At 40.0% G+C, this 17,057-nt stretch overlaps 1 protein-coding gene across 1 annotated transcript; it reads left to right on the forward strand.

Moving 5' to 3' along the window:
* The first annotated feature begins 9,437 nt into the window (after positions 1–9,437).
* On the forward strand, positions 9,438–15,578 carry LOC128087757 (ovalbumin-related protein X). Its single transcript, XM_052697635.1, has 7 exons — positions 9,438–9,605; positions 10,125–10,175; positions 11,313–11,441; positions 12,112–12,229; positions 12,355–12,497; positions 12,799–12,954; positions 13,739–15,578. Exons 1-7 carry the CDS (start codon positions 9,438–9,440, stop codon positions 14,138–14,140), a joined length of 1,167 nt encoding a protein of 388 aa, XP_052553595.1. The 3' UTR covers positions 14,141–15,578.
* Positions 15,579–17,057: the final 1,479 nt, after the last annotated feature.

A 17,057-nucleotide genomic window follows, 5' to 3' on the forward strand; every position in this document is an offset into this window, starting at 1 on the left:
CGCATCTAGATGCAGTACTGCAGGTGAGGCCTCACCAGCACAGAGCAAAGGGCAGGATTACCTGCCTTGCCGTGCTGCTTTTGAGGCAGCCCAGGATATGGATGGCTTTCTGGGCTGCTGGAGCACGCTACTGACTCATGTCTGGATGCCATCTGACAGTACCCCTAAATCCTTTCTCTTGATCAAGTACACTCATTTTCAAATAGCATTATAATCACTTCTAGAGGGCACTACATTACTGTATTCATAGGGTTTCTGAAAAACAGATTCAGAAATCAGATATTCTAACTGTATTTTTCCACGTATACGTATCGGAGAACTTGTGAAAAACATGTTTAATATATAGAACTACAGATAAATTCAGAAAGGAGAAGCAACACTCAAAGTAAGGATGTGGCAATCCTAAATAGGATGTAAGCTGGCTTGAAGCATATACCTCCAAAAAGCCATCTGAAAGAAAATTTCTCATTTACCATGCATGTGCAAGTTTCCAAATTCTGCAGGTATTTTATTTTCTCCTTTTCAAATTCCCTTGCAGATGGCATTTTGCTTTGCTTGCTCTGAACTGTGTTGATGTGAGCAGTGAGGTGCTTTTCCCAATCTAAAATGCAAGAATAAGACTGAAGCACAGGCCTCTGCAGAACATGTAGTGAATGCATTCAAAGCACACCAAGCACAAGCTCTTCAAATACTGCTCCCTGAAAATGCCATCAGAGCAGACTTCGTGCTTTTGAGTGGGAGTGGTACATAACTTCTGTAGTGGAGAAATCACGTGGCTCGGGGGGTGAAAGGCCTATCTTCAGTGAATTCCATATTCTTACTGCAACAAGAATATGATGAGCCTGCATCTTGCAGTACTGTCAGACTCTAGGTTTTAGCATAAGATCAGTGGAAAAATATATATACAAATATAACCCTTGCTTCTGAAGCTCTGCCCTAATTGGGATAATTGCAAATTAATGAAAAAAATGGGAAATTCAAAGACTGATGATAACTCAGCAGTTAAACAACTAGGACATCTAGTAGGTGAGTTCTGGCTTCCAGTCTCTGCTGCTAGGATTATTCTTGTTTTAATGTTTAAGAGAAAACAAGTGTTCAGATATGGGTGAATATCCTGGCAATAATGACAGAGAACTATTCTGCTCTATAGCTTTCTGATAGCATGAATCTTGCCTTAATTCCCTAGTCTTCTCTTAGTACCATGTCCCCTAACTCCTGTTGTCTAAATTAAGCAATCACTGTGTGACATCTACATCAGAACTTAGCTCCATTACACTCAATGTAATCAGTTGCTGGTCTTCTGTGGAAAATGTACTACTGTGCCCTGAGCAGTGCTGAGCACAGCACCTGTTTGCCTAAAACTAACACAGAACTCAGAACACAACCAGCCTCAAGACACTCAACAGAAGGAATGTTATAAAAAAAGCAGGTTCTGCTCCTGAAGGAAGCATAATAGCCTCCAGAGCTGGAAGACAAGAAGATGTGCACTGGTAGTGTGTGGTGCTCATTTCTTTGTTCATGAATGATGATGAATGGGCATGATTCTGGAAGACACACCCAGAGGCCTCTGTTGTATTCCCCATGCCTCCAGCCTGGGCAACTCCTCCTTGCTGTCTTTTTGACTTGTTTTATGCAAGCCATCCATCCAGAGGTGCAGAGGGAAAACGACCATGGAGTTCAAGAACAGCCTCATCAGCCCCGTACACATTTCAAACCCAGGGCAAAACATCACAGCCTCAGGCTCACTGCACAGCTCTTCTGAAAACTGCGATGAAGGGCTAGGGGTTCGAGGAAAAATGTGCTGTAATTATCAGTGCAGCTCCATCATCTGTTCTAGGAGCATCAAGGCTTCCTGAAGAAAACATTATCAGAACAGACACAAATTATTCAGTGGAAGGCAGAAGTGCCCCTCTGAATGCTCTGAGTCAGATGCTTATTTTGTGAATTTTTCTGTTTCCCTCTTCCTGTTATGCTTCCTGCAGATACTTGGCACATCCTAGACATGATTCAGCAGTGTATGCTCATGAGATGCAGCCACATCTACAGAGTGCCTCCTCCTTGAGAGGAAAAAATATTTGTTTTAGAGGGTAAAACCAGAATAGCTAGGATAGTACCTCCTCCTCTGTTGTGGGACAAGAGAAGCTAGGCTCCTGGTAACCTATCTGTCAGCCCTTCATTTCTCTATGCATGCCCTCTCCTCAGAAAAACCTGTGAAGGGAACTTGACTCTGCAGCAGTGGTTTCCACTTAAGTCAGAGCAGAACATGACCCTCCATCAGCAAAGAAGCAGTCAGAGCCAGCTCAGCCCAGCAGAAGACAGCTTATTCAGCCCTCATTCTCCCTGGGGTAGCATCAGGACTAATAGCAGATCTGGAATAGGAGCAGAACACATTGTAGTGATGCACAAAGGCTGTGAGACCTCATGGGAATGGTCTCCACATTTCATGCTTGCAGAAATACCAGGATGGAGGAAGCCGAATTTTCTGCTCCAGTGAATGACCTTACCCAACAGCAGGAAGGGGTTTGGTAATTCCTTTCTCTTAGAAGGCAAAATGAGATAAATGGCCAGGCAGATATCTTAGAACTGCGGACAGGATATGAAATTGCCACCTCCACCTCAGGAGGCAGTGGGAGGCCTTCCCACATTATAGTTTGGCTAAGACTTCAAAATGCAATTTGCTGGTCTCTCTGTTGCTTGTTTTTATACATTGTACTTCATATTTTATGCAATATGCAAAGGGAAAAAGTTTTTACACAATCTACTTCAAGTACGTTGGAAAGTCATATTCTTCATAAAGAATGAAACAAAAGAGGCAGGCAGCAGCTACAAGGCTCAAAGTTTACCTTTCCAAACATACTCGTGGGACACTTGCAGCATCCATGAAGCTCCTGTGCAACCTTGATGCCTTCTCTATGTGTTCTTTCCTATGATCACATAGATTTACACTGCATTTACACTGCAGGTGCTTCATCTTCATGAGGCACTTGGCACAGGCAGTCCAGGAACCGAGAGCTCCACTGGGAAGATGAGATGAAACCTAAAGAATAAAACAGTTGGGAGGGACGTTCAGAGATCACTTTGTCCAACTGCCTGACAGCTTCAAGGCTAACCAAAACTTAAAACGTATTAATGGGGGCACTGACAGACACGGGACATCAATCACCTCTGTAGGAAGCCCGTTCCAGTGTTTGACCACTCTCACAGTAAAGAAATTTTCTCTAATGTCTAGTCTAAAAGTGTGTGATAACATGGAACTGCAGCATGAAGCAAAGCTAAATGGCAGCCCTTGCCATGGCTCATATGGTCCAATGCCTCTGAGAGGGGCGATCATTCTTCCCTTGTCTCCTTCCCTTTGTGTTGCTCTGTTCTTTTTTTCCCTTACATTGACACTATTACTTGGTAATGAGAAATTAACTGGGACATAAAGAGAAAAAAATCTGGTAAACATACTGATGACCTCGTCCCATAAACTACCTTCCAGCTGTGGATAAGTGGTTTAAAGACACAGCAAAGAAGTTGCAGAAAAGAAAGGACCACATCTAATTTAGTTGCAACCAACATCCAGCATTCAGAGACTCATGAGAAATACCTTTTAATTTATTGATTTATATTGTTTTAAGAAAAAAAATCCTTTGATGACTCACCCTGCTTTTTCTATTACTCTCAGTTGGGAAGAAAGTAACCGCTGGATACATACATACATACTGCTATTTCAGAACTGCAGACTTGAAGAGCTTTCCCAAGTGCTGAGATATGCAGGAAAAAAACTGTAAATTACAGTGCGAGGCATTTAATTTTGATTGCTAAATAAAGAAGACTCATGACAGTCTATGACTATGACTTGCAGGGCTGCAATTTCAGATGAAATACAGCCTGAATTAGGAGAGTTACTGCCAGAGGCAAAGTTAGCACATCAATTAGTTGGTAGAAGAAGGCAACACCAAACACAGGCTGTGAATTGTTCTGACAAACAGAGTATGTAAAAAATAGCCATGTGTGTTTTTCAGTGAATACCACTGTATATGTCTGGTTTGAGTCAAATATGTATTAGAACAAAACAAACAGTGAAATAAATAGTGCTAGCATATATTAGCTTGTATAATATGACATCCATTTTTCAGACAAATCTTCAAAGAAAGCAAAATTTATAGTATGTATGATAAGGACAAGAACTGTAAAATATCATCTTGAAGAGTGCCAGTTTGATAACAGGAAAAGGAATTCAGCATGTGAATGAAGGAGCAAGTGTGACTGAAACAAATGTCACTCAGCTTACTACAGCAGAAGCAATCATTTATGATCCTAGATTTTTTAAACTTGCTTCAGGGATATCTAGGTAATCTCAAAAACAGGAACAAAATACAAACACAAGGAAAAATCCTACTTTCTCTTCACATAATCTTTTTTTTTCTAGCTGCATTCTTAGTTAAAAACAACAACCAAGAGTTTAAACAATGTTTAAATGTTTACTGCTGGCTTTATAACATCAAACTGAGTTGTTGCTGGAGATGACCAGCCATCAAGGTGCGTAACGGACTGCTAGATGTGCTTGGCCTCCTCTTACCCCAGGTTGCTGTGCAAACACAATACACATTGCCATACAAGCTACTATGAGCTCTGAAGGGCAGCTTAGACATTAATTCTACTCTGCGCCAGACACAATGACTATCTGAGTGGTTTATAACAAGGTGCTGGTTGACTTCAAAGTGGTTCCAAGTCAACCACTGCCAACTGCCTAAGACTGTATGTGCAACAGAGCTGATCATCTCCAGCACAACAAATAACATGGGAGCAAAAAGCATCCGAAATTCTGTAAATTAGGCTGTTCTGGCCACACCTTGGTTCATTAAAGGACTTTGAGAGATGCCAGAATAGCCTCTGCTCAATGTGATGCAGATGGACAAGCTATGGCATGAACGGGTCCAAGGCATAAGAAAACATCACCCTCAAGCACTACACAGGAGCTGCTGATGAACCACAGGAAATGAAAGGTGAAAGTCTGAACAGATAAATGTTGGAAAGAGCTGCATTTCTACTGCTTACTGTGTCCTTGATTATGCCAACAGTAAGGAGGAATGGCAAACCCCATGAATTGGTTTAGGAACAGCTTCACAATGGACTTCCTGACAGAGGAAAAGGGCAGCAGAGTCCTTGCTGACCTCTTTCTGGGACAAACACAGATCTGGAACAGAGTTCAACCAATTTGTCTTGCTTGCATTCATGACTCTTGAATTTCAAGAGGTGCCTCTGATTTCCCCTGGCCTAACACCCTATCTAAAATTACAAAACCACGTTGTGTGTGCTGAGGACTGTGCAAAACTGTTGTGGTGATTGTGCTATTGCAGAGGTAGAGTACATAAAGAAGGCAAACATACTGAATGAGAGAACATATCAAAAACACCTTCATGTCCTCTTCTAGAGGAGACAGTAAAGCAAAATGTTTATTGAGAAAATCTTGGATGTTAGTCCAAGAGATGAAAACACTATTCATATGTGCAGGGCTAGCTGTGTTTTACAGGTGCATGCTCCATAGATGCCCACAGAGGACAAGGACATTGAAACCAAGCATAAAAAGGACTGTGGGTACCCAGGAAAGTTCTTCAAGGAAGCCTTGAAGGCATGTTTGAGTACCCACCTGACTTGTAGCTGAGACCCTGATGTAAACATGTGAAAATGGGAGCATAAGAAAAGACACTACACACTGTAACAAAACTTAAGCTCTCGGGCAGGAAAAATTTGACAAGATAAAGTAAAAGCTATTGAAAAAGAAACATTAAACAAGATAGGAGGAAAGCTGCTTATTATCTGTAGATTTTCCTACCCCTCATGTAACTCCTGTAACATCGACAGATAAAAAAATACTCATTCTGAGTGTAGAAACTGAAAGCCACTCCAGTTATCATGGTCTGCACATGCATACGTGGCTAAATTTCAGCAACACAAAACACACTTCTTGGGATAAAGGAGCACCCTTTCACCTTTACCAGTGGGTACCACAACCACTGCGTATTGTCTGCCTCAATGTACAAAAATTGGGGATTTTATTATTCATTCCCTTGGCCTTTACAGAAGCCGGATTTTCTTCTTTAGTGCTCATCAAGGGTATTATTCAATAAAGAGTAATAGCTTTTTAGAATTGTGTTATATTTGATATTGTGCATTATGATTGTCTAACAGACCATGAATGTTCCTTCAGACAGATTTGGTAGTTTATTTACCTGCCATAGTAAAATAGGAGGTACAGAAGATCTATGGGAATAGCTTGTGCATGTACAATGGGCCTTGTTGTCACGACCTATGAAGAATGAAAATCAAAACCTGACCACCAACCATCCCTTGAATTCCACTAGGCTGTTCAGCATTCACTTCTGAATATCTGAATACTCTGGGCTCTGCCTTCACAAGGCAACAAACACTTTCAGACTGTTCCCCAAATCTCTTCCTCTTCCCCATCCACACTGAGTTCTCTAATTCATCCCAACACCTCTGCTCTGAAGTCTCAACAAAATGTGCATTCTCCTCTCACATGTATGCAGCACAGCCTTTGGCTTACATCAGATATAGTCAAACTTTCATTGAAAAGCTTCCATCTTGCCTAGGTGCAGAAACAGATGGAGCTGAGCTTTTAACAAGTACTAACTATAAGCTTCTCCAGTCCTCAAACTCTTTTGGCAGACCAAAACATTTTTCAGAATGATTTTATTCTTTAAAAAAACCCATAAAGCTTTGTTTTTATTACATGGAAAGCAATGTATTACAAAATCCTCTGAATAGAATGACCATCCTGCAGCTGGCTCTGCTTGGAACTGCATTATTTTCTCTACATTCACGAGAAGCATCCTTATGTTTCTCTGCATACTGTAGTGAGAGATCACATATATATCACACTTTTCCCCCATCCATCTTGGGAGCAGTGCTACAGTAAATTCTGTAATTACAGTGCCCCAGAGATGAGAAGAAACTAAACAGCTGGAAAGGAGATACAGTCTTAAAAAGAAGAATGGTTTCCAGGGATTGATGGACTTTCTTGCACTCCTTGGTAATATGGGATTACTCTTGACTCAGCTTTAGCAGTGGGTGCTCATTAAATGGCGAATGGTGATGGGTCTTCTTGTTCTCCAATCACGCCTAATTTTCTCGTAATATTTTGGGATCCTTAGATTCATCTGACTGGGAGAATCCCTTGATCTGATTTTTTTTTTTTTTTTTTTAAATCTGATTTTAGAGCTAAGTTTATTTGAAGCATATTATGTTTATTCTTTTTTTTTTAGAGTATTTTTTTTAATTTATTTTTATGTGTGTGTATTCATTATTTGTTTGGCTCTAACTATCGATATGGCTCAATCAAATTAAAGTTTAAATTCTGAAGAGCACATGTAGAGACATGTTAGACTTAAACTTGGTACATTGATACAAGAAAAGCCTGAATAATTACATTCTTCTATGAGGTTTTACTTCACAAAATAAAATTTGGCTTTCTCCAAAGAGAGTACCAGTCTAATGTTGGCCTACTCAGTGGTTTCAAGCACAATGAATCAAAAGGCAATGACAAGGGTAGTAACTCAAAGGATGACTCTTAGAAAGCTAACAGGGGGAGTGTCCGAAAGGGTACTGTATATATCACCAAGGACTCAGAGAATCTGTTTAGGTTCAACTGGCAAGCTGGATTATTACACGCCTCTTTGATGTTTTTCTGTAAGTACTTCTCCAAATAAAATATAACTTCTAAGTTGTATTCTTGAATAGGGAAAAAAAAAAAAGCCACCAAGAAAACCCCACAGAAATATTATGTGAACTTAAAGGAAAAAAAGGGCTGCTTTCTATTTTATGATGTCGGCCCATGACATCAGAGGCAGATGGTGGTGGTATGGCAGTAGAGGCTGAACCTTCCCACCAGCATCCCATTACATGTTGTTGCTGTGTGACAGATGGGAACAGAGGGGCAAGTCTGACAGAATGGTGTCTGACATGGAAGTGCAACTGAAGCAAAGTGTGTCACTGAATTCCTCCTTGTGGAAAAAATGGCATCCATTGACATTCATCAATGCTTGTTGAATGTTTATGGAGACCAAAAAGTGGATTTGAGTACAGTGAGGCAATGGGTGGTGTATTTCAGCAGTGGCAACAGCCACAGTGGTTCGTCTCCACTGGTACAGACTTTTACCAGCAGGAAATGCAGATTCTTGTGCGCTGTTGGCAAAAATGCATAGCTAATTGTGGTGGCTGTATTGAAAAATAATGTTTTGTGGCTGAGAATCTGCTCAAGGAAATTAAGTTATTGTACTTATAATAATAATATTGAATACGCTCTATGTATCTATTGTAGTTTCCATGAAAATAAATAGGAGGCATTACTTTCCATATATAAGACAGATATGTAAAAAATATTTTTGGAAGAAAAAATTTCTGATTTGTCAGTCTCACTCCCTGGAGAACACAGGTGAGGTACAGTAGGATGATTCACAGAGCCTGTGGTTCTACAGTTGTTAGCACCAGGAACCTCTCAGGTCATGTAGTAAGTCTGCTCCAAACTCTGGATATGCTATTACTCCAACTTAAACTGTTTTAGAAAGGGGAGGGCAGTATTCAGCTTTCTTGGTCACAGATTCAAGAAAGAGAAGGACTACAGATTTCAACAAATTCCCCTAAGTCATGACATTAAATTGCATGTACAAGATCTTCACCTGGCTGATCTAATCACAGTGCTTTACAGTGCATCAAGCAATTTAGCCAAACTCTATATTTATGGTATATATATGCTTGTTTTTTGTTTTTGTTTTTGTTTTTGTTTTTGTTTTTGTCAACAAAGAAATGGAATCAGCTGAGATTAAATGTCAAAAAATGAGAATACAGAGAAGAAGCCCACTAAAGCTATACTTTGGCATCTAAGCAACTGGGTAGATTTACAAAGAAATTCACTCTCATTTTTCCTATAAATTACAGAAAAGCAATTGTACAAAGAAGCAGTTTGAAACAAACTAAGACTATTGTGAGGTGATTACATTTGATTTAAATATCCAGAGTATGGACCAGAGTAGACATAGAAGAAATGAAATGTATTTATATTGTCTCAGAAATCACCCACAGTTCTCTGGATGGCTATAGGGAAACTCATCCAGTCCACACTGTATTTGTCATACTGAAGCACAGGTGAAACTGTCTATTTCCTAAAGGGCAAATACAACATAGTGTTTTTATAAAGAGCCAGTACCTTTCTGAAGGAAAGTAAACATGCATTTGGGTAACAATGGGTCAGTCTTTAGAATATTTCTAGTGATCACAGAATTTTTAGGCTTTACATTATTGTTTCAGCATCACAGAAACAGCAATGAACAAGCAGCTTCTGGGCTACAGAAAGTGCTTTTCATTACAAGTGCATTACATATCAACACTGCACAGTTCTATTTCTGTTTGTTTCAGACAACACTGATTTCAGGATGGGCTCCATCAGTGCAGCAAATGCTGAATTTTGTTTCGATGTATTCAATGAGCTGAAAGTCCAGCACACAAATGAGAACATCTTGTATTCCCCCCTGAGCATCATTGCAGCCTTGGCCATGGTCTATATGGGAGCAAGAGGCAACACTGAGTATCAGATGGAGAAAGTAAGTTATGCAAATGAATACAAGCTCATTTTGATCCTTGTCACTAGTACAAGTTATCCATGAATATCTTTGAGACTTTCTCCACTTGAGTGGTCAGCCACTGTACATTTGCCACTGGATTTGAACTTGGCTAGAAGAAGGACTTTGAACCATGAAGTTTAGATCAGAAGCTAACTTTTCAGTTATCACTGCTTTTCACTATGAAGGGTAACAGTAGTTTCTACTAAGGAGATCTCTGCTTCAGCTTATATTATCTCACAAACCTGACTCCTTCCAGATAAAATGAACAAACTGTCACGTATAAAAGATGAAACACTCAGAAATCATGTGAACTAATTGGAAGATCCTATCAAAAAATGTTCAGAGTAGAACATGCAGTAAAAAAATGAATTTCAAGCTCACATGAAACTTCTCAGTTCAGCCATTGATTATTTCAAACCCAGAATTTGAACACAAAATCTAGTGACTCTCAGTGGACTTCACACACTTCATCTCTTCTTCTGCTACTTCCATTTGCAGGCTCTTCACTTTGACAGCATTGCAGGACTTGGAGGAAGCAGCCAGACAAAGGTACAGAAACCTAAGGTACATTTATTTTTCTCTCACACACATTTTTTTCCCTGAGAACAGAACTTAAAACTCTTCTGACTGTGCTTCAAATAGGTCCAGCTCCTTCCCAAACCCTAGATAATGTTCTCAACCCAGGATATCCAAGTGGAAAACTCAAATTTGTTAAATCAAAAAACAACAACAACAAACAAACACAAAAAGAAGGCAGGTTACACATGTTGCACCAGAAAAATTGGTAGGATATTTGAAGGACATTTTGAGCACCAGGACACCTTCCTAGATTGATAAGAGCTTGCATTCTTGTAGGGCTTGCTGGAGGATCACACACGAACCATCTGTGTGCTTTTCTCAATGGTCACTTGATACATTTGGAAAGATAACACTATTCTGGGAGCCATGCTCCCAGACCTGTCCTCATCCACTTGGGTTCTCCAAGCACAATGTGGGGCTTGTAAAAGACAAGGAGATTTTTCCTTTTCCCTTTCCCTTTCCCTTTCCCTTTCCCTTTCCCTTTCCCTTTCCCTTTCCCTTTCCCTTTCCCTTTCCCTTTCCCTTTCCCTTTCCCTTTCCCCCTTTCCCTTTCCCTTTCCCCCTTTCCCTCTCGCTTTCTATCTCCCTTTCCCACTTCCCTCTTTCCTTTCCATTTTCTCCTCTCCTCTCCTCTCCTCTCCTCTCCTCTCCTCTCCTCTCCTCTCCTCTCCTCTCCTCTCCTCTCCTCTCCTCTCCTCTCCTCTCCTCTCCTCTCCTCTCCTCTCCTCTCCTCTCCTCTCCTCTCCTCTCCTCTCCTCTCCTCTCCTCTCCTCTCCTCTCCTCTCCTCTCCTCTCTTTTCCATTCCATTCTTTTTACTAGAGCATTTAGTGGATTATGTAGAACAATTCACAAAATGCAGTCAGACAAATCACTCACATTTTCTGTTTCTTATCATCAAGACTGAGTGTCAGCAAATGCTATCATTTGTACGTAATTAATTGTGTATAGAACATCTCTCCCATGGAGCTTTTAGACTCTAATGTATTTTGTTTGCTAATGTCTGAATAGTGTGTGTTTTCCTATGTGATTTGTACCTTATAAATAGTTGTCTTTCTAGTAAAATAAGCTAACATTGATACCCTTTTTCCTTCTCTTCACCAACCTAGTGTGGCAAATCTGTGAACATGCACATATTGTTTAAAGAACTCCTCTCTGATATCACCACATCAAAAGCCAATTATTCACTCCGCATTGCCAATAGACTCTATGCCGAAAAGTCACGTCCTGTCCTACCGGTGAGTTGTACATCAGAGTGATTTCTTGCTAAATCTTGTATAAACACATAATCCAGGAATACTGCCCAGAGATTCTGTTAATCCAACTCTCCTCAGTGTGGACTTCCACAGCTTTTTGCAGCAGCTGTGACAATAGCCTTCAGAGAAAGCATTTCAAGGGAAAAGACGGTACTATTCAAAAATCAATGGAGTAATGAACAAAATTAGATTTCAGTACGTTTCTTCACTTGAAAACCTCAAAAACAATCTTTGAAAGTGTCTAAATCTTTCATTTGACATTCTCAAAATAAAACATACAAATATTCTAAATCAAATACACGTTATCTTTGAAAAAAAAGAAAACTGCTTCAAAAGAAAGAATTTTACTATAACAAAACACTCGCTAATGGATCTGAAGCCGTTTTTGGATTTGTCTTCAAGAAAATATTTCAGCATTTCTGCTAGATAATCTTACCTGGTAAAGTAATAAAAATCTTAAAAATCTTAAAATGTCGTGCATAGGAATAATTTTGCTGGCCCAGTTTTAACCCTATTGTCCAGGAAATAAGCAATGAAAACAGCATGACCATAGCATAGTTATAAAAATCATGGAACAATTTAACTGTATTTTGTTTCACCTTCACAGTCTTTTTAAAAACTGATTTGGTGGCTACAACTGCTGTCTTTACAGACTTACCTGAAATGTGTGAAGAAACTGTACAGAGCAGGTCTGGAAACAGTGAACTTCAAAACAGCATCAGACCAAGCCAGACAGCTCATTAACTCCTGGGTGGAAAAGCAGACAGAAGGTAAGCTCTGAGGAGAGTTTACAATATATTTCCTCGTTGCTACTTTACTTGAACAACTTCTGAAAAGACTATTCCTCTCATCTCCATTAATGGATATTTCCTGTGGAAACGCTTTCTTCTTACAGGACAGATCAAAGATCTGCTTGTACCGAGCTCTGTCGATCTTGATACAACGCTGGTCCTTGTTAATGCCGTTTACTTCAAAGGGATGTGGAAGACAGCATTTAATGCAGAAGATACTCGAGAAATGCCCTTCAGTGTAACAAAGGTAGAGGATGCAGTCACTGCTTCTGGACAGGACAGAAAGCCATCAGGGCTATTACATACACCATTCTACAGTCATTGGCCCATGGTTCTATTGGGGCCCTTGCTGGCAGGGCATGGGGCTGAGCCCAGGGCGGGCTAGCAAAAGCTGTGTCAGACCAAGCATCCAAGCACATCTGAAGACAAGAGATTAAAATGGAGACACAGCTTGAGGATCCAGTCCAGTTCCTCTTGAAGGGCTTGCACATTTGCCTGCTTCAAGAGAAACTGCCCCCTGCTCACACTGTCTTGTGCTTATTTTGCAGCAAGAAAGCAAACCTGTGCAAATGATGTGTCTGAACAATACCTTTAATGTGGCCACGCTGCCTGCAGAGAAAATGAAGATCCTGGAGCTCCCTTACGCCAGCGGAGAGCTGAGCATGTTGGTGCTGTTGCCTGATGAGGTTTCTGGCCTGGAGCGGGTACGGCCCTGGCGGGGGAAGGCCACTAGTTCTGAGCTGAATGGGAGCTGGCTGCCTTCAGACCTTAGGCTGTCCTCTCACCCCCTGGCTGTGCTGTGCTGCCCAGGCAGGAGAGCACAACAGTGGCTCAGGTGCTTTCAGGTGCTCAGGCAGAAGTTGGCCTCTAAGGAGAGCCTTGACCTTGATGTTATTAAATAACAGTAATAAGTGTAGCTAACAAAAAGAAAGGTAAAGGAGTCTAGGGCTGCTGTAATGTTATAAAAAGGCATGTATAGACAACTTTTTTCATTGAGAGGCAGTTACATCTGGCCTCTTACAAAAACTCTTCAGCAAGTGTTACTAGAAATGATGAGGTTCAATAATCCCTAATGATATTATTGACAATATTCTCATCAAGTATTTTAAATAAGCTGCTCTCAGAATATTGAAGTAGATGCAGAAATGTTTGTGTTTGTTTGGTACTATCCACTGTATATAAATTTCCATGGCATGTTTTTTGCAATCTCTCACCAGCTGGCCAATCCGCTACGTAGTGAAGTTGCCATACCGTTTGGTATGACACATGAAGTTATTTGTACTGATGGGGATGTGTCAGGTGGAACTGAATAAAGGGGCATTGACAGAGGAAATACTAGAGAAACAAATGGTAAAATAAAGAGATGTTGATAGGATGTACTTTGGGAAACTTTCTGATTTTTTTTGAATAATAATCTTGATTAAAATGAGCGATGAAAAGAAGTTGCATTCTCATTACAGGCAATTTATTCTGTGCCTCTCTTTTCAGATTGAGAAGACAATTAGCTTTGAAAAACTCACAGAATGGACCAATCCCAATATGATGGAGAAGAGGAGAATGAAAGTGTACCTGCCCCGTATGAAGATTGAGGAAAAATATAACCTCACATCTGTCTTAATGGCTTTGGGAATGACTGACCTGTTCAGCCGTTCAGCCAATCTGACTGGCATTTCTTCAGCAGAGAGCTTGAAAATATCCCAGGCTGTGCATGGGGCCTTCATGGAACTCAGTGAAGAGGGCACTGAGATGGCAGGCTCCACAGGGGTGATAGAACACATCAAGCATTTCTCTGAATTAGAAGAGCTTAGGGCTGACCACCCATTCCTCTTCTTGATCAAACACAACCCAACCAACACCATTGTCTACTTTGGCAGATACTGGTCCCCTTAAGAGAGAAAGAGCTAGCAATAATACACGCCTTCCCCTCTGAAACAAAATTCCTTTACCATAGTGTTATAGCATAATCTTATCTCTTCCATAGAAAAGACATACCCACAGGAGAGGAGACAGCACCAAGAACACTTACTCCTTCCCTTCTTGTACTGGTTTCAGAATGGTTTGATATGAGAAAAGACTGAGCCAACAAGATGCTGAGAATGAAGATATCTATCAGCCATGAAGGTGATGAGTGATTTTCACCCAAGGAATAAATAGTAGGAATGACCTTAAGTCCTTGAGAGCCCATTACATAGAAAGCAACGATCCTTCCTTATTCCATTCCCTGGTAATATACTGCTGACAAACCCATGTTACCATTCTTGAAACACGGGCTTTGAGATCTCCAGTCTAGAGGGGATGTTTGTGGAAGAGTTTCTGGTGTGTAGGTTATTGATTCGTGATGATATCGATTTTATTTTTTTTATTGGGTAACTGCACAATGGTATACATGTTCACTATCACTGGAGTTGTCCTATCACCATAAATTCCTCACCTAATTCTGAATTTCTTGTAGAGGTTCTTCAAAGTACTGAAGAGTCTGCCATCCACTTTAGGGAAGGGAAATTGATCTAGTTTTGCATAGGTACAGTTATGCCTTTTCTCAGAGTGGAGATTCAAAGCCTGAACCCAGGAGATCCAGACAGTTCTTATGATCCAGAACTCAGTGAGATCCACTGGGCAAAAGAACTGTCTAAATTTTTGTTTAAATCTTTGGAAGACACTTCAAATTTGAGGACATTCTGATACACCTTTTTGGTGAAAAATTCTGAAAATGTTGGAAAATACTTCTTCTAAGAAATAAATTAGAATCCTAATTTTTTCTGTCTTCTCTTCCTATGTATAGATTGTCAAATGCAAATATGGATCCACTGGCTCAATATTATATTCTGTTTCCATTCTAATCACCCATTACTGATTTAGATGCATACAATTGATTTTGTTTTGGTTAACACAATAAAGGAAAACCACAAACGCTTTTCATGTGAATTATATTAGCTTTCTGAACCACACTCTGAAAAATATCCTTATGTTTTAACAACTGTGAGTAAAATGTGATTTAGCACAAAAATGTATTCTTAGAATGAATAAAGCATGCAGATATGAAGTTTTTCAGGCATTTATGACATTTTTAGGAGTATCTGTTTTCAAGAACTTCACCAAAGACCTACAACCAGCTTGATTCTTCTCTGTATTCAGATGACAAGTATCACAATAGAATACAAGGTTATTCCCATGCATTTTTCTGTGTCGTTCCAACAGGTATTAAAGATGACCTGGCCATTTTTCTGGTAAATTTTTCAAGGAACAACTATTCTAACACTTTTACCCTTTTATAAAGAATCACAGATTCATAGGGGCTGGAAGAGGCCTCAGGGGACCATTTAGTCCAACTCCAGATGATGTCATCATTTTAAATGATGAAATAATCTGAAAATCATATAACTTGAAAGGCATAAAAAAGGTTAAATAGATCAACAGCTACAAGGCAAAGCATTTCCCTATCCAGAGTCTTGAGAGGAGGAACTCTGATGTTAACATTGCCTATTTCCACATTAGTGTTACCACTTCAGTGTCAATGATAAAAGGTGATCTGAAGAGTAGAAACAGCTGGTGCTACTGATCTGACATCCACATTTTTTTGTATATTATGAGGATACTCATGATACAGACACAGCTGTTTTTCAATGGTAAAAACAAATATTTTACCAAGTGTGCTATTTTACCGAGTGTGCTTTATTTTTTGCCTTTAGAAATGAAGTAGTGATAAAAACAGTTCCAAGATAAGAGAAATATCAGCATCTCAAAGTTTACCATCAGTAGCATATATACCTTTTGCATTTCTTATGTCCATAGAATCACAGAATCATAGAATCATAGAGTTGCTCAGATTGGAAAAGATCAAGTCCAAACTAACCATACTACCCCAACTCTAACAACCCTCTGCTAACTCAGAAGCAGTCTGCTAAATTTAAAAACCAGTACATTTAAACAATATAAAGACTTCAGAAAGATTACATTTGCATTTACCTTTCTATGATTATCAGACTGGAAAGTGCTTGAAATACAAAGATATGCCTCAATGATCTTAAAAACAGCAGAGGTCAAAATGGAGAAATGGGAAAAAAAGTGAAGGCTTCTTGCTTACAAGCAAATATAAAGCTTTCCCATTCTCGAAAGGGAAAACAAGACAGGAAAGAGTGGAAATTCAGCAATACTGAACAAAAATTGTAACAAAATACTGATGGCCGAGCCCCAGCCACTGCTTAACAGGCAGGGGGCAGAACATACAAAGGACAGGATAAAAGTGTTCTCCATGAAGGGGGTGGCAGGCCTGGTGGGAAGATGAACAAAATAAATACATTTTTAAAACCTTCCTGTGTCTCCAGGCATTTTTGCTCTAGCCTACCAAAGACTATTGGCATTTTTATTTTCTGGAGTATTAAGATCCTGTTTCTTTGACAGATGACTGTGCAGCAACTGACAGAAGATTTAGTGGGTAAGTCATGGGGGATAAAAGGTCCAGCATAGACCAAAGCAAAAACATAATGTTGTGATGGGTGATCAATTGGCTGATAGGTTGGGCACAAAGGATTATAGTTACTGGGGTTACATCAGGCTGGCAGGCAGTCATTAGTGGGGTTCTGCAGGCTCAATTTCAGGGCCAGTTCTCTTCAATGCTTTCATCAATGACTTGGATATGGGACTTGAGGCATACTAAGCAAGTTCATGGATGACACAAATTGGGAAGTGCCATTGACTCCCTTGTGAGTAAAGAGGCCTTACAGAGAGATGACAAATCAGAGAGCTCAGAAATCTCCAGCCACATGAAATTTAACAAAAGTAGGTCCATATTCTGCACCTGGGATGG

Source organism: Tympanuchus pallidicinctus, unplaced genomic scaffold (genome assembly GCF_026119805.1).
Source record: "Tympanuchus pallidicinctus isolate F22 unplaced genomic scaffold, pur_lepc_1.0 scaffold31, whole genome shotgun sequence".
Classification (NCBI taxonomy): domain Eukaryota; kingdom Metazoa; phylum Chordata; class Aves; order Galliformes; family Phasianidae; genus Tympanuchus; species Tympanuchus pallidicinctus.